This window comes from Gadus macrocephalus, chromosome 2, assembly GCF_031168955.1.
Source record: "Gadus macrocephalus chromosome 2, ASM3116895v1".
NCBI classification, from domain to species: Eukaryota; Metazoa; Chordata; class Actinopteri; order Gadiformes; family Gadidae; genus Gadus; species Gadus macrocephalus.
The window spans coordinates 6,212,386-6,230,262 of record NC_082383.1 but is presented as its reverse complement, the minus strand read 5'-3'; the positions used below and the strand labels follow the sequence as shown (position 1 = coordinate 6,230,262).

The 17,877-nt window shown below is 39.4% G+C and overlaps 3 protein-coding genes across 4 annotated transcripts in view; 1 reads left to right on the top strand and 2 right to left on the bottom strand.

Annotated features, from left to right (window-relative positions):
- Positions 1–811: 811 nt before the first annotated feature.
- Positions 812–11,481, bottom strand: stxbp2 (syntaxin binding protein 2). 2 transcript variants are annotated; one of them, XM_060037142.1, is made up of 19 exons: positions 11,369–11,481; positions 10,297–10,346; positions 10,127–10,208; positions 9,730–9,806; positions 9,429–9,504; positions 9,245–9,348; positions 8,968–9,116; positions 8,065–8,149; positions 7,151–7,281; positions 6,757–6,864; positions 6,377–6,434; positions 6,205–6,270; positions 5,863–5,943; positions 3,914–4,055; positions 3,648–3,754; positions 3,447–3,545; positions 3,027–3,112; positions 1,974–2,134; positions 812–1,443 (listed from the first exon to the last, which is right to left on the bottom strand). In XM_060037142.1, the coding sequence occupies exons 1-19, from the start codon at positions 11,403–11,405 to the stop codon at positions 1,364–1,366; spliced, it is 1,779 nt and encodes a 592-aa protein (XP_059893125.1). In that variant the 5' UTR covers positions 11,406–11,481; the 3' UTR covers positions 812–1,363. The 2 variants fall into 2 exon arrangements, with proteins under 2 accessions (XP_059893125.1, XP_059893133.1); XM_060037150.1 differs by having other exon boundaries at positions 1,974–2,131; positions 11,369–11,477.
- Positions 11,482–11,967: 486 nt separating this feature from the next.
- Positions 11,968–13,991, bottom strand: LOC132446614 (protein PET100 homolog, mitochondrial). The gene is made up of 4 exons (XM_060036982.1): positions 13,882–13,991; positions 13,629–13,715; positions 13,411–13,443; positions 11,968–13,047 (listed from the first exon to the last, which is right to left on the bottom strand). The coding sequence occupies exons 1-4, from the start codon at positions 13,906–13,908 to the stop codon at positions 12,958–12,960; spliced, it is 237 nt and encodes a 78-aa protein (XP_059892965.1). The 5' UTR covers positions 13,909–13,991; the 3' UTR covers positions 11,968–12,957.
- A 739-nt stretch (positions 13,992–14,730) lies between these two features.
- brd4 (bromodomain containing 4) overlaps positions 14,731–17,877 on the top strand; it is a 31,491-nt gene continuing 28,344 nt past the window's right edge. Inside the window, exon 1 of the mRNA XM_060036939.1 lies at positions 14,731–14,871. The gene's annotated coding sequence lies outside the window, so the exon portion shown is untranslated. The remainder of the gene's footprint in view (positions 14,872–17,877) is intronic.

Genomic DNA, 17,877 nt, shown 5'->3' with positions numbered 1-17,877 from the left:
AATTAAGGGCTTTCTTAAAAGCATATACCTGAAAAATCTTTGAAATTCTCGGGAAATTAAACCTTTGTAGTCAAGAACACTAACGGAAGAAATTTCAATATGACAGAGTTAATTATGAAGGAAAAATGGTTAACGAAGAAGTTCCCCTTAATGCCATACTGTGTCTACTTGGAAACGAATGAGCCAGAATGTTGATTACCTGATGAATTTCAGGTGCTGTTCAATGTTGTTTTTCTTCAATGAGTGGCATAACAGAATGTCATGTTCAGTTTGTTCATAATGCTCTAATCAGGATTCGAGACTCTCAACCTAAAGATCACCAGTACAAGGCATTATACCTTTGAGCCACTGACATTCCTGAACTGCATAAAGCCTCATTCACATGGTGAAAATGTCGATTGATAAGCACACATCAAGAAAACTCCAAGCACACATTTCACAAGAGAATTAAGGGCTTTCTTAAAATAGTAAAGACCTGAAAATTTGCACTGTTAATGGTATCCACCTAATGATAGAAGTATGGTCTTTATACAATAACAAAATGGTCCTTTTAAATCGAAAATTTCAAGAATTTTCGATTTACGGTATAGGCTGCAAAATGACTTTTACAGAATTTGAGGGAAAAACATTGTTACAGAAACCATAGGGGACCAAGCAGCTTTGCTCCTCGGACCCCTAATTAAGAGAACAAAAGTGAGTAGTGATTTTATATGTTGCAGTTTCATTGGATTATCTCTGTCCTGTTTACTTTTTATGATGGTCAGTAAAGTTTTAGGCTAGCAAATAGAAGTATAGACATACTTACTAATACTAACATAGTATAACTTTTTTATTTTTTACATAGAACAAAGACACAGAGACCCACCACACTGAAAATCTTACTCTAAAAAGGTACATGAGAAAAGTGCTTGATTTCAAAATAAACTTTTGAGAAGCAACTTTGAAAGTGGCATCAAGGAGGGACAGTAGAATTAGACAATGAGACTTTGTTTTCAAAGGTAACTCTAAGATTACTTTTTAAATTATTCGGTGCTAAGACCGCAAATATATGATTTCATTACAACAAAAATAATTTGAAATAATTACAGTATAGGATACAATCATCGGGTACAGTAAATACAATCTATTTAAATTAAATACTTTGGCTATGATGTGAAACCAAATGGTAGTATATACATAATCTATTTCAAATTGAGCATTGCACACACAAAAAATGTATACATATCCTTCCAGTGATTATATCTTTGACTACCTGGGTGAGTACACATACACCGCAAATCCAGTGACAATGGACCAGCATCCCTCATCAGCACAAGTTAAATATATCTCTATCCCAATCTGCCCGCTCTGCAAAGGATCTCCCTTAAAAATCCGGATTAAGCACTTTGTCTAGACTCTTCACGTCGTTCAGGAAGCTTGTCGGTGTCAGGATGTGAGATGACCCTGTCAAAGAAAACACAAGAAAAATATGTTAACTTTACATGGTCAAAAGTGGATCCCTTAACAAAGTGCCTGGAACCCATCTGCAAGGCTACCAATTCAGCCATTCATTCATCCAAGCAAATTATGGATCAACAATGCCTTTGTGCACGGTTAAAAACAATAACCGAACAAAAAGATGCAAGAATCAGGGCTAAATTCAATAACGTAAAAACAAGCCATTGAAAAATGAATTAACATTGAAACAATGGTTAATCAATGGGTTTCTTTCCAAAAATGAAGGTTTTGCAAATGCTCAGCGACACACTTAAAAAGACAGCATGACCCACTTGTCATTCACGACACGAGTCTTGCGACCTACCAGGTGAGAATCAGTGTAGTAGACCATTTTATCCAAAGAAAACCGGCGAACAATCAAAGCATACAGTCGAAATTGTAGAAGGTAGAAAATAAACCGTTTCCAAATATACATGTACATGAGGGTACTGTAACCAGGCAAGGGGTGCCCACTTTGTTAACAAAACGAAACCTACCAATCAGGACTTCCCATTTTCCGTCGGTGGCTCGAGTGACCTCATAGGCCGAGCGCATCTCAGAGTGTGTCACCCCACCGATCACGAAGACGATGAGACGTGGCCCGGAGCGGTACTCCGTCGGAGATTTGTTTTTGTGCCAGTGCCCGAATCGTGCACTGCTATTCAAAAAAACAAAGACATGTACACAAAATATACATGTTTAATATATACAGAGTTCAGCCATCCAGCGGCCACTTTAACCAAAGCCACAGTCCAACATCAGATACACGTAATCCACGAGCTGATAGGCATCGTGCCCAAGGATCTGCAGTCATTTAGGGACTTACAATTGCCACTTGGGCTGGGCAATCATCATTTAACATTGTTCATTGGAGTCATATCATAAAGTAAGTCTTTAAGAAGTACAACATGTTAAAGTTGTAAACCATACCATACTGAAAAGACCACAATCTTCAGTGAAATGCCACGGCTACGTCGAAAGAGGATGTTATTTCATCAATGTCAATGTTGCATAGATTAAGAGTACAGGAAGTATCGTGGAGTCTCGCAAATGGTCTGTAGTGGGCTCTATATATAGAAACACATCGACATCTGGTGTCAGCAGGATAAAGTGACATTAATTAATACGCAGACCCAGACCAGACCATCAAGTGCTTGACCACACAGGAAGGGAGACAAATAAATTGTCCATTAGTGAATGCAGATTATGTTTTGACACAGGCTCTTAAATGTGGTTTGTGTAAACCCTCGAATGTGGTCGGAAGTTCCCTGGGATTATGAAGCGCTGTAATGAACCCGGTAAACTGGTCTTATTGGATCTTTAGACCTCAAGCTCCATTCATGAGAAAAAAAAGTCAACAACACATAAATATAGAAATAGTAAACAAAATTATAATCTGGACATTTATTGTTTACCATCATACAGTCTCATCATGAAAGGTGTACTTCAATGTCTTCAAATCTATTTCCATGTAATTTGAACCAGCACCTGGTCAGGTAAGGATGTAGGGGCGGGGGATCTTCAATATGTAACCATAGCACAGCACCCACCTCACTGCAGTTTGCGTCGTGTTGATTGGCGCTGGATCGGAGACAAACGGCCACAGTTTTCTGTCCAGCTTGTCCTCCAGGGCATTCTGTGCCCAAACACACACAAAGAGACAGAGTCAGAGGTGACAACACAGACAATCAAAGTTCAGCACATTCTTCCAATATTAATTAAAAGAGTGCATTCGTTTTTATATGTGAATGCAAGAATAAAAAAATATATATATTCCCCACAACTAATGCCTTTGGTACTCCACGCTTAAGATGTTCCTTTGAGTATGCAGAAGGAAGAGATGTCTTGAGGCAATTTGAAAATCCCTGCTGGAGCACATTTTTGTATTGCATGCCTCACTCCTCATGATTCTACTCTTACGCTGCCCACGTGGCTGCACATATTGGCATGCGGTTGCAGGTTCGCACTACCTCCATGATGTCTTTGAGGACCGGAGTCCATCGGGAGAGCTGGTAGGTCGACTCTGTTCGCTCTTTCCTCTCAGGCTGGGCTTGTCCCGCGTTGGCGCCCTGATGGGGGAACAACAAGACATTTGCATAGCAAATAGCTTCATGGTGTGCATGGAGCAGCGGGAGGAGGAGTTGTCTCAGGGCTGCGGTGGAGAGGCCTACCCCGGCTATGATGTTACAGCCCAGGTGCTGCAGGTTGGTGATGATGTTGCTGTCCGCCTGTATGTTGGCGTGCTGAATGAGCTTGGTGAGGTTCTCATCAGCAATGCCTGCAAGGAACAAGGTGCGAACAACTCTCAAAGACGATGTCGGAAAACAGACCTCTCTGATTCTCTCCATTTTAAAACACCTGCCCATCAAGTGAAGTGGTTTTTTGGGAGCAGGTTTCGTGAGCAGTCGAATGGACGGCTGATGGTCATTGAACCCACCCTTTTTCTTGTGGAAGATGTACAGCAGGATGATGCGGATCTTGTCGTAGGCCTCGATGTCGTTGTCGAGCAGCACGGGGACGATGCTCTTCATGGCGTCCCTCAGGGGCTGCCCCTCTGCATCGGAGCCCATGGCCAGGTCCTTTGGTGGAGCGTCACCATTAGTAACCGTCATAGGGTTCAATGCAAAGACGTTACTCACAGTGACACTATTTCGGCCAATACCAAGGGTCATTTGCTAACTTCATATTTTAGATGTAAAAGATTAATTTAAAAAATGTAACCATCAAAATGTATCAAAACCAATCAGCAATATGGGCTTCTTACAGTCTTCAATAGCTTTTATAAATGCCCCCCAGGTTGTTCGAGCTCCCTTTACAAACACCAGGAGCTTTGCCCTTCTTAAGATATTTGTATAAATACATTCAAAAAGGTTTACTTTTGAAAAACCAAGACAGATTCCTTGTTTCGCTTACCAACTTGCCAATAACTTCCGATTCAGATTAAGTCAACATGAAACATGGCATCTTCTTTTCTCTAGGGGTGTGTGACGAACACCTTTCTAACTGAAGTATACTCCTGCTATAATTAAGCCACGGCGCCACGGATCAGGGCACATCCCTCCCACATCCTTCCTGGAGTCAGCCACACCCTAATATCTTTTTTATCTTAGAAATGCGTCACGAAAGACAATGTTCCTTCACCCGATATTTAATGATACACACCCGATGATCACTCCATGATCCCAGAAATACGTCACTCAGTTTCGTGCAGTTTGTTTTCTATTGAGTCTTGATGTGGAAACCTACTTTACTGTAGCATGGGCATGTATGAAAAGGTACATTTTAAAACATTTCAAATGCACAAGTGAGCCATTCTTCTTTGTGGTGAGATGTAAAACATTATATTACAGCAGCAAGATATAACGATCAAAATGTTTCAAAACCACTCAGCGATATGGGCTTCCTACAGTCTTTAAAAGCTTTTATAAATGCCACCTTGGTTGTCGGATCCCCGTTCAAACACTAGGCGCTTTGCCCTTCCTAAAAAAATCTGTATTCCAAGTATTCCTTAATCCCTATTCTCCATTAGGCTTAGCCAGGGACCAACAAACCTTGCTCTTTCACATTTGAAATTCACTAGCGCTGGAAACAAGCCATCAATGTCTACGGCCATAACTTTTTTTTATCACCTATAGTGTCACATTCACAAAGCCTTCTTTGTACTTGCATGAACCATACAATGGAGGACATTTATACCGCTGAGGGTAGAGTGGTGGTGACTGGCTGCTTGCTTAAGATTTCCGTTTCAGAGCCAACACAACCCCCCCCCCTCCCAATGGGATTACAGAAACAGCTCTCAACTACGCCACCGGTGCATTAGCAACGCAGAGTGAACGGTTTATGCAAGTGTCCCGATTGACACTCCTATTAAATAAAAGTCACACCGTGCTCCTGGGTCGCTTTTTAGTGTCTGACCTGTCAGACACTTGTTTGCTTAAAAAGTGTCTGAGTTACGGTAGCACAGACATTGTTTGGGGGACATGTTAAAATGCCGCAATTTTTTGGACCGTCGCATTTTTTGCCTTGGATTGGATTGACGCATCAGATTACAGTGTATTGCCGCATATGCAAAAGGAAATGGAATGTCTCGTCTTTCAATGCCGTCACGATTAAAACTCCCCCCCCCGTTATGCATACCGACAGTGGGTCGATAGCCAATGCACGTTTCCCAGGGGAGCTAATAGAGTTAATGCATTAGTGGAGTGGTACGTCTACTATGCTGTTGCAGTGAGCAGTTGTCATTTCACGACAGACACTCTCTCGAAGAGACTCTGTGAACATTGTGTTATAAACTTAATGACGACTCGACGGCTGTATGAGTGTGAGGTACAGAGTCTGCTTCTAAAGAGAGTGTTCAATTAAAGAGATGTTTTAATTCACACAGACCTGTTCCACCTCACAAAGTTTTTCCAGAGATTGCTTGTACTTCTTCATGCAGGCATCAGCGAGATGCAAGTGAGTACTGTACTGTAAATATAAAAAAGGGAAAGCATTAAAGACATACAGTATAAATGAAAGAGGTTGGAGTAAAAGGTACAGATGTTGGTAAGTGGCCACGACTGTAACTGTGACAATTAAACACATCACATTGATGAGTGCAACATAATTAATAGTTAAAAGTAATTTGATTAATATTTGGGGGGAAATTCCATAATTTCAAACAATTTCTCATGCTTTTATTTAATTTTTTATTTCATCTTTAACTTCAAGAAATGTGCCAACACTCACCAAGCTGAGCTCTTTTTGGTATTGTGGCATTTTCTTCAGCATCTGAGAGAGATCTTTGATGTTGGCCTAAAAGCACAAAAGATATTTAATGGTGGGTGACCACAACACCATGCCCAGCCACAGGCCACTTAACGCTGCAAGGACAATGGCTCCCACAGTGTTCATTACTCACATTATCAGTGGACATCCTTTTACTCTCACAGAAAGTACGCAGCAGTTCAGTCACCTTCCTGCAAAAAGGACGACATTCATTTACAAAACACCCCCTTGGATTGTGAAGTACTTGAAGAAATGCACTCATACATATTAAATAATGACTCACCACCTTTTCAAAACGTTGATGATTTGAGTTGGCATCCGGAACATTAATGTCAAAAACGAATGGACTCATACATACAACACGCTACTCACAAAAACAAATACCCTACAAGACTCCATCTACAGGCACAACACAAGCCACGCTTATAAAACGATTTACTATTCAGTGAGCCAAAGTGCACAGAGCAGAAGGCCTCTGTGCACTGCCGACCTACCACCAGGTGACACACTTACTTGGTGACATCGGCGATGTGCATGTGTCGGAGCTGAACCCAAAGCTCATCATCCTCATCCAAGAGAACCTCTCTCTCTTTACTTTCTCCAATTCCAGTGGTTTGAAACCTTGAACATGCAGCACATCAAATGTTTGAATACAGGAATACATTTCTTTTTAGCAGACCCTTTAATCTAAAGAAACGTAAGCATTATTTATGCATTCATATAATAAGCAGGCAAGGGAAAGCATCTTGCACATGGAAGCCTAAAAGGTATAAAGTGGACCGCGCGAATCGAACACAAAACCTTTCGGCCAGGAGTTGAAAGATAACCCTACCTACTAGAATATCCTGCTCAAGTATTCCTATTTGATTTATCAGCTGCACATTGTATTTATAGGCATAGCACTCACTTGTAGATGTCTTGCTTTATGTCCAGCAAATCGTAGACCATGGCCTGGAAGGTCATCTCGTGCAGAATGGGTGTGATGGGGTCATATCCTCGGTCTACGATCAGTAGCTGGGATCGGGCCTTATCTGCACCCTAAAGACAGGCAACGTTGTTCAGTAAAATAATATAACGTGACAATGAGTGGTGGGGGACTTATGTGTAATTTTATGTGAATTGCTTTGAAATGCCAGAAGAACAGTAAGAGAAGAAGAAAATAAATACATAAACCAAAGCCAAAACAGAGAGCTCAATTATTGCTAAACGCATAATGAATTATATTTTGATTTTTACCTGGTATCTTAAAATAACTCATTGCAGTATGCAAGGACATTTTTATCAGGAAGATGAGTTTTCTCTAGTGGATCGATTTGGTTTGTTAAATCCACATTAGTCTGTTATTTCAATATCCAAGAATGGGTCATCATTTTGTTAAAATGTATCATGTATGTTTAAAGATTGATAAATATTTTCTCAGATGAGAAACAAATTTAATATTAAAACAGGACCTTTTAAGAGAACTCAAGAGGGGGCCAGTTCTAATACGTCCAACTCCTCTATGTACATTAGGAACTGTAAATGTGAATCGCAATACATGCCTTTTCAGACCAGTCTCAGACGCAAGGAAATGTCAGCTAAGGAAGAATGGAAGAAAAATAGTGAAAGAAACAGCAGAGTCAAGCACAAAGGGAAAAAATGATTAACAAGAAGTAAGCCCCAAAATTGCCCCATAAACACCAAGAAATGTGTGAAGTACAGCGCTTCACAAGCTTAGCCGAGCTGAAGGTTGCTCTGGGTTTTATCAGAGAGACAATAACTTTTGTTGCAGTAGCAACAGGATAATGTGTTAACTGGGATGGCAGTTCCACACTCTCTCACCTCTCCCATGCTGGGGTTGTCGGCTTTATGGGCGTTGAGTTGCTGGTAAACCTCCTCAGCCAGTTTTGCGTTCACCTGGGGGCCACTAGCATAGATAATGGGAACAATAACCGTCAGCCACGCCAGAGAATTAAACACACGGTGTGTTATGACAATTCAATTTGAGACTGGGCGGAGTCGTACTAGTCAAGGGTGTAATCGTCTTTTTTTTTTTTTTTTAGGTGGAAGGTTAACATGCCTTTCGCAGTAGAATCTTTCGAAACCGTGATCCCGCCAGTTGTGCTAGTCAATTATGTCATGTCGACAACGGCAGGAAAAGGCATGGGTGTCGGGAAAAAAACCTTGCCCTACGACATTCCATTTTTGGCTTTGATTACATTTTTATGCTCCTCAAAGACAGCTGCTGATACACATGTGCGTCAACAATGACAGATGTACGCAGGTCTCAAAAGTAATTTCATTTTCTCTTATCGCTAATTATTGTTGGTCTGATTGCAGGGTTTCGGTAGTTGAATGAAGAATACGATAAATACAGGTTTTTCCTGCGCAGTGTAGGGCTACTTGATTATGAAAAAGATCATAGTCACGATTATATTGAAATCACGATTATTCAAACAATTATTTTTGAGTTTGAAAACATGATTTATTCAGCATATCTCTCCCAAAAAACACTTCGTAATTGAGAACTTTGAAATTTCGCCTTAAAAAGAATACACAAAATGGTCAAATAGACAATTTTCAAATCTAAAATAATGAACAGATATGTATCCAGCTGGTAAAAGCATTTAATAAACATAAATTAAAAATATATATATACATATCGAAAACTCGATTACATTAGTTTTGTGATCGTTTGACGCTAAATTCGGTTAATCCCCCAGCCCTAGCGCAGTGCTCTGGTACCTGCGATAGCGGACGGCAGGGTACTCCTTCAGCGTGTCGCAGAGGGTGGCGATCTGCTCGGCCAGACCCTCCAGCATCTTGTCCTTGCCTCCAGACGACTCAGGGCTGTAGAAGCGGTGCATGGAGGTGGGGTCATCCATGGAGAACACCTGTGGTGGTGGGGTGAAGAGAGACATGTAGGGTTAACGGGTTGAGTTTTGGTGAAAACCCCCAAAAAACGTATTTGGCGCGGTCTTGGAGAAATGGAAGCAGCGAGTTTAAGAGGAAGACCCTGAACCTGAGACTCGTAGGGCAGGAAGGCCACGTTGATCTCCTTCAATGTCTTCACAAACTTGGCAATTCTGGATTTCCCGATTTGAGCAAAGAGACTATCTGGACAATCTACGCAGCAGGGAAGAGAAAGACATTTAGAAAAGGCTATTTCGAACCTTAAAGATGTGGAGAACATCAAATCATCTTACTGTCGGTGAAGAAGATGTGTGCTGCTTTGTAGGTGAAAGCAGTTTCTTTGAAGTCCTTGATCAGAGCTTCAACAGACTGCGATAGACAAAAAGAGAAAGGGATAGGAAGATTTAGAGAACTTCGGAGTAAAGGTACACTATTTCAATTTGGCCTGTTTCCTCCATCTCTGATGACACAGCATGTCAATTTGTTAAATATTGTAGCATAGATTAGATTCTATAATATATAGTATACCGTACTTGTATTAATGCAAAAGACACAGGAATTGGATCGTGACTACAATAAAGTTGGAACACTGACCTTCTCCACTGGTGAGATGAGATAGATGGCCTCCAGACTGGAAATGGGCTCCCTGCGTTTGCTGATATCCTCTACGACTGAAAGGTGAAGGGTGGATCATTGTATTAATATGAGGCTTGAGTATACAGGCATACAACCACATGTGTATTCTACATGTTTAGGCTTTATGCCTCAATTTCATCACAACCAGGTTGCCCAGGATAACTTATTGAAAACATTTGCTCTTACACGAGTAGAATGTCTACACATTGATCAGACTGCCACTGTAGCTGTTTAATAATTACAGTCTTATATTTATCCTATTTGTGGGATATATAATTTGCCACTGTAGCTGTTTAATAATTACAGTCTTATATTTATCCTATTGGTGGGATATATCATTTAACAGGTCACTTACTGGTAACCCCCTCTGCCAAAATATCAGACATCTTGCAGCATGATGATAAAATGCGCATACTGATGTGATCCACAATGAGGACCTGAGGAACCATACATTTGAAATAAAAGGTTAAAACATGCATACGAGAAAGCTAAAGTGATGTTGTTCTCTTACTGTCGAGTACTCACCTTCCATTCTCCATCCTTCTTTACGCTCTTGATGACTCCATTTAAGATCTCTGCAGATAAACACATAGATGTATAGTTAAGAATACTGACATCCTTATGCGACTTTGCCACATCTTAATGGTCTCTTGCAACAAGAAAAGATGCCTAAATAATTATATAGGCTACATATTAAGGCCAGATGTCAAGGTGTTATGCATCTTGCATTTCGCTCTCAACCCAAAACCGACAACTTTGTAACCATTTCGTATCTACGTATGAAAAGCGTGTTTGAAAGATAGAGGCAGATTATCACCATGACTTTGCTGTATGGCAAGAGTGTGGTGTAATAACAAATGAAGAACTACAGTTTAGTTGCCAGGTTGCCTTTTAAAGAATTGGACTTGATGTTAGCCAATAGAGACTTGGCTGTAACTGCTTATGATTACAGTTTATAACTATTATAATACTGTAGATTAATAAACAAGTTAATTATCTGGCTACTTTCATTTATATTGGTTAACTTGTAAGGAAATATGAGCAACAGAAAAACAACCTACATGAAAAGGGGATACAATGTCATTTTAAGACAAATTTAACTCAGTACAAATGATACATCATAGTTGGATCTGAAATAAACCTCATTAATTCAAACAATCTAAATATTCTAGTAATCCCTCTGTTAAATCCCCGGAAAATTAACAAAATAGCCAAATCTCATGACACGATTCTCGATTTCACTTCCTCGTAGCAATAGACCGTTTAGCCACTGTTTAATAGGCCTATATAGTTGCATTAACCCCTCGTATTAATAGAAGGATTAGTAGACAACGTACTAAATACCGTATTTAACAAAATTATTATCAAAACTTTGATGGTTGCCTTTAATGAGCGATGATGTTAGTTACTAGGAACTAGGGGTTGAAGAAATCCTCTCAGGCGACCTATCAATAGAGATGTATAATCCTAAACAAATAGCTAATAACATAAGCAGACACTCTCATAACTGGACATTTGACAACTCGTGTTAGTCAGTGTTGAGTTCTCTTCACATCTAAATATATATAATGTCATAGAAATTAAGAAAAGTACTTACTTTCTCCAACTATCGCCTTCAACCCACTCGGTGCCATCGTAGCCTCTTGCGTGTTGCTAACCTGTTACTTCCGTGTTGTTAGTATTTTCCTGGTCGTCCAAAGCAGGTTTTGAAAAGGAAACATTATCACCCAGTGTTTCGTTTTAGCATTACAATCTATATCTAACAGGTGCACCGCAGGTCAAGATCAAAAGTTGACTCAATATTGGTTATAGAAAAAATAAAATGAATAAAATGATGCATTTATGTAGGGTTATTTTACTTTGTTTGGTGTTTGGGTCTTTGGCCGTTTACAATGTTCACTACAATAATAAAATAATTATTGTTTTCAACCTGACTCATTGACCCTGGATAGGTTTCCATAAAAACATGTAAACTACTCCCAACACCCCACCTCCAACAATACACCCCCAGCCTCCCTTATCTACCCAGGTAGACTTACATGCATGAAGTGCAATACATTTGCAACACACATAGTAAAACTCGGTCGCTCGTGCATTGAATCAATGTTCAATCGGGCTCATTTATCAATGGCATAAAATACTATTTTACAATTTTCTTTTCAATTTGTACAGATCAAAGCAATAAACTACACTGGGTTTTAAAACCTTGTTTAATTTATATTTTTTCAAGATAAAACTGATTATATCAACCCATATCGATTATAATTGCTTTTTAAAACTAAAATCACATCTTATCACAAAAAAGCACCTTCATTCCTCATTTGGATTTAACAGAGGTAAATGGCAAACATGATATATATAGGCTATCTATATTGCTTGTAATTGAGAAAGTAAACTCTGTTGACACAAATTGTTAAGGCTGTTATTGTTGTTGGTCCACAAGACACCCGAAACATGCATGAGACAGAATACTTTTTGTCCCAAATAACGTTGTGTTAAGTCACAAGACTTTATTTGTGACTTCTCAGGTCATTTAAATACATTAAAAAACCACAGACCAAAGATTGGCGATAGTTATCCAATGTTAGTGAGGACTGCCGTTTAATTGATGGAAATCTGTAGTTATACCTGTCTATGCATGCCACAGTTAAAGTATGTGGATAGAATCCATATGAAAGATCCAAACCAAAAAATAAAGAGAATTTACATGCTTCATCTTTCGTGAGCGAAAATGATAAATCGAAAACCAACTTCAGTGGTAGAAAGTATCTTTCTAATCAAACATGTGGTGTCCAAAACACATAGACATACATTTACAAAATAATCCTTTAATTTTCATTTCTTAAAGATGTTCATGGAAAAATCGTATTACATTGAACTTTATCAAGACAGCATCAAAAACAATCATTAAAGAACAATTAAGCATACTTGAATAAATCAATATTGTCGAATCTGATGGAAATAGATATTATGAAGGACAATGATGTCAGCAATTCTTCAAAGTGCAACACGGTCAAAATATCAAGAACATAATTTGCAATTCAGCATACATTTTATTAAAGCGTCTGTTGATCGGAAAAGCTTGGGGTCCAGTCCAAATGGTATCCAAATCCAAATGGAAAACAGTTTGCTCTGAATGAAATAAAACTCTTTCCAGGTTGTTGTTGTTGTTGTTGTTGTTTGTCCTTAGTTTTGTGACTCCAAAGCCATTTCTTTCAATAAGCGTTTCTCCTTACGGTTCCGCATTCTTTCTTTAAATTCCTCCAACTCTTTTCTCTGTTAAAAGAAGAAGAAAAAAGACACATTACTGTGCAGTGAGGCTTAAACAATAACAAATGTGTAATGCACGTGAAAAATATATTATTCTTTACTTTTAAGTATAGGCATAGTCAAATCTCTGATGAATTGCTTGGTTATATCAGAGTGTAATGGATGAAAGTTCAAATCAATATTGTGTGTTTAGATTATACATTTGTTTTCTTGTTAAAACAATAAGAATAACCATTGTCAATAGAAAAGCTTTACATTCATCAAGCTCAACTATAACATGTTTGACTAGTAAAAATGCCTCCTGAGTTATGGGATTAGCCCGGACAAAAATAAATAAAAACATTGAGAACAAACCAGACTGTCACTTACGTGCATTTTCTCGTCGGGAGGAAAGATTTCTCTCTGGAGGTTACACACATGGTAAATAACAGAAGGACAGAGAGGAGAGATGGAGACAATTTACAGATTGAACCATCGTGTCAGACTCATGTGTGTGTGATTACTGGTTTCAGTCAGAAAAGGCATCTCAACATTTAATGAACAATAAAGAGTAACAGTTAGCCTACTATTGAGAAAACCTCACATACCTTTCTCTTGACTATATATTCTTCAAAGTATTCAGCCTGGTTTGATATCCAAAACATGGTAACGGGAAATGATAAATACAGCACCATCTGTTTAAAATAAAAACAATGTTGACTGGTCGGGGAGATTGCAAAACGTTTAAAGTATACCACAACCGCACCACACATTATGCTAAAGAATGTTAGGTATAATTGAACCAATATCCTTCATTAACGATGAATCCAACAATGTACGGAACTAAGACACCTCACTTACCCGAAACATCTCTATTTTAACACCCATTTTAGCATCCACAATGGTCAACCTTCACACTACTTCCTGTTACAAAATAGCCGGATATGACGTGTCCTCCGTTTCCTAAAAACGCACCAATCAACGATTACTATGTACAAGCTGTTTGGCCCAGCGCAAATATACACTTATATTATTTACTTATACTTATTATATGAAAATGTTTACGCATTGGAGTTTTGCAGACGTTACGTCATTCTAACAGTTAAATATATAGAGTATTATTATTATTATTATTATTATTATTATTATTATTATTATTATTATGTACCTTAAATAGATCACCTCGAGCACCCACACCTCATTTGAAAAAGGAAAAGTGTAAAGTTGTGTGTGCACAAAATGTTAACCAGATACATATGAAATATTTTATTTAAGATGCAGATTCTATGTGATGATACGACTTCCATTAACGCATACTGTATATACTATTGCATATCTTGCTTTGTCGAGTCTCCACTCGTTGGCCACAGGGGAGCGCTGCATGTCACAACTATTCCAAAAATCGTACTGGAATAGGTCAGCATGCGGCACAGTACATGCATATATAATACTTTCCGGCCTGATTTCAAAGATTGATGGCGTTTATTACACAAATGTTTTTTTTGTTATTATATTTTATTCGTGAATTTTATATTATTCTGGATGGTTCTACTATTTCAATCGCACTGTAGGTATTACACATGGGTCTGAAATGTCCTTATAAACTATGAATGATAACATTTCAAATATCTAGTTTAGCCCTGGGTCATTTTGACCAATTGTGTATTGCCAATTAGACACGGTTGAGCCAAAACACATTTCGCATACCCGCTGGTCCTCAAAAAAGTTGCCCGCGTACCTCAGTCTTTACGTTCTTTACGTTATCTCGGCGCGTGACGCCATCGACGACGAGAGGTGTTCAGGATCCTTGGAAAGAAAGATCCGCGCGCCCTGACAACCTAATAAACCAAGGTAAACGCTGCGGTTTCACACATCATTTTGCTAGTCATGTTGTCTTGTCCACACCGTGACTGACTAGAAAGTGATATACACATTCGTACCGGTCTAAAGGCGTAAGAGGTCGCAATATTATGCGGCGCCAAACGAGACAGTTGACTTGAACGACGGCCTGTTCACGCTAGCTTGCTAGCTAATGTTAGTTGTCAGTGGTCTACGAGACACGATAGCCACTATGTTGCATGTGCACACAGCGCCCAAAACATATCTTCCACAATTAATGACATTTGGCTAGTGAATTACACCTTCGGATATGTATTTAGTGTGGTTGTACTCCGTCGCCTGCCTTGTGTTGTGGCAATCTAGTTACATCGTCACGGTGATGATGGCGCACACTCATTCGGGCTCCGTCTATTTGCAGTAAATGCATTCCAAGGAGCCTTTCCCGCACAGATGTAGCCTCATACACCTCCCCTTGGCCCGTTATCAGATCGTATATCAATTTGAAAACATCTCGCAATCACTTGTTACTGACATTGTTCTCCCGAGTCTCGGAGGTTACTCTCAAACCCATTTGGATCACCACCAGCCAGGAAATAACCATAGCCGTATGGCCTGTGATCTAAGCTTTCCGTCGGTCGTTCGCCAACAACGGTCATATTTTATGTAATATAAGCTCCTGGTATGCCAGTTACATTCTCCATATTCCAGTAAGCTGTCTGTTTCGTTCTTACGATAAGTCTGTTTATTGTTCTCAGTGTTTATACCACTGTAGAATTGAGTATCGCCTCTGTATTTTGACATAACGTAGCCTACATCTAGGTTAATATCCCTGCTGATTGTGTTTTTGTCTTCCGGGATTCTGCTTTGTTTTATCATTATTATTTATTTATGTGTCTTCGGGTTTTCTGAAGACCTAGTTCATCAATCTGTTCTTTATATTTCTTATTCCTATATTCCGTATACTGGTTATGGGTGAATGTTATTGAGACTAGAGCAACCGCTGAACAAATTCATGCAATAGATTGGAAGTGTTATTTATCAACGATATATTTGTTGTTCTGTATCCTCTTGTTTTCTTTGTGTCAGAACGAAATAAGTCAAATAAACACGTCCACTTAGGCAGCCTGACTCACCTATATACTCACACCGACTATATTTGGGTTCATTCGCTGTTTGCGTTACAATCACAAAGGTAATTATGTACATATTGAAGGCAAACGAGTTCAGAGGTGTAGTGGGTCACATAAGCCAACAGTGCTTTGCTTCTGTGTTGAATCCTGTATCGACTGTGTTAAGAACTGTGTTTATTTAAATTATTGTCAGCATATTGTAGTTGTGTCATTACTGGACCTTTTTCACTAGGTGGGCAGGTCTTTTTTTATTTTTTATTCTTGACTTTACAAACAAGGCAGGGGACATCTTTTGTCACCCTGCTTTAAATGTATTGCCTGTCCTTGCTAGATTTAGTTGCTATGGTAACTCAAACCTTGGCCTACTTGTGAAAGACCTGCATGAAAAGTGAACAATCTTACTGCATGAGGAAAATTAAAAATTTGAATGATTTTTGTCTTTATTCTTTAGTCACTATTATGGGCTGCCTGTTTGTTTTGGTTAGCGTGTGCTCTGAACGATATAACGACCATCAAATTCTATCCAAACGCATCTTTGTTTAGAAAGTGCGAGGAGAGAGTTAACTATACCACAACCTATTCATCATGTTATAATTTTAAAGGTATTTATCAGCCTAAATGTACATATCTTGTTGTATGAGCATCATTTCCAATTGCAAAATATTGCTAGTTATCGTGGCCTATTTGGAGGGTTTTCCATTCAAGTCCAGGCCTGCAAGTCTGCAGTTTGACAATGGGTCAAACATCAGCACCCAAAAACTGTAATTTTTGGTTGCGGAAACGAGGGCAATTTTTTTGTTGTTATCCCCCTCCATATGTGTCTGGAGTCTGGATATACAAAGCATACACTTTAAAATAATGAAATGATAAATTGCATTTCTTTGACATTTAGCTTCCATGGTCTTGATAGCAGACATTTTGTTGACATTTATTGAGCGCCTTCTAGTCACACGTGAACACACACCATGCAAAGTTAGCGTATTGGATGTCCCTACTTCCTTCAGCAGTCCCTGTTGGTTTGCGTGGCACTAGTAGTTGGATGATTAATGGGAGTGCCTTCAGATTCCCTGACATAGTCTCCTCCCCATGTACACTACCCATTCTCTCTCTCACAAACCCCCCCCCCCCCTCCGTCAAATGACAGGGCCATTGGGTTGGCCTCCTTTAAGTCACTGTTGGTTGGCTTTGTCACACTGGCAGCTGCTGTATTGTCTCTGGGAAGGTTGCATATGGCACGTGGACAGAGGGCTGGCCAGTTAGCGTGGTGTCTGAGGCTTCATTAGGGGAGTTCCTGCTAGCTTCATCTGGGGAAACAAGGCACTGCGCAACAGCAGAGCTCAGTGGTCATCAGCTGCATGATGTGGTAGGGTGATGAGTGCTACTCACCTTATCTCATTGTGTGTGTGTGCGTGTGTGGTAGACTTAGGTAAAGGGTCAGTCAGGCTCTGGTAGTTATTATCGTGTTTATGTATGCTCTTCAAGTCATTAGCTTTATGGCCATGAACACGTACAGCCTTGTGTTTAGGGTTGCAACTAATGATTACTTTGTTGTGTATACTATTGATTGCTTCAATAAAACCGATCCATCACTGATTATGTTCCTGCGATATTTGGGCAGGGTGAGGGGCTGTTGAAATTGAAGATTACGTCTTTAACACGCTCGCATTGGTGGTGTTCTTAATTCACACAGATGAAGTTTCTCCCCTATCTTCATGCATCCACTAGCGTCATATTTGGTTCAACACTCAACCCCATAGCATTAATAACATGCATCTTGACAACAGCTATTAATACACGTGTGGGTGCATACAAGACACGCATAATCTGGCTGTGACTATCTACACCCTTATGGGAACTATAGTGATGCAACAGGAAATCCTTGTAGTTT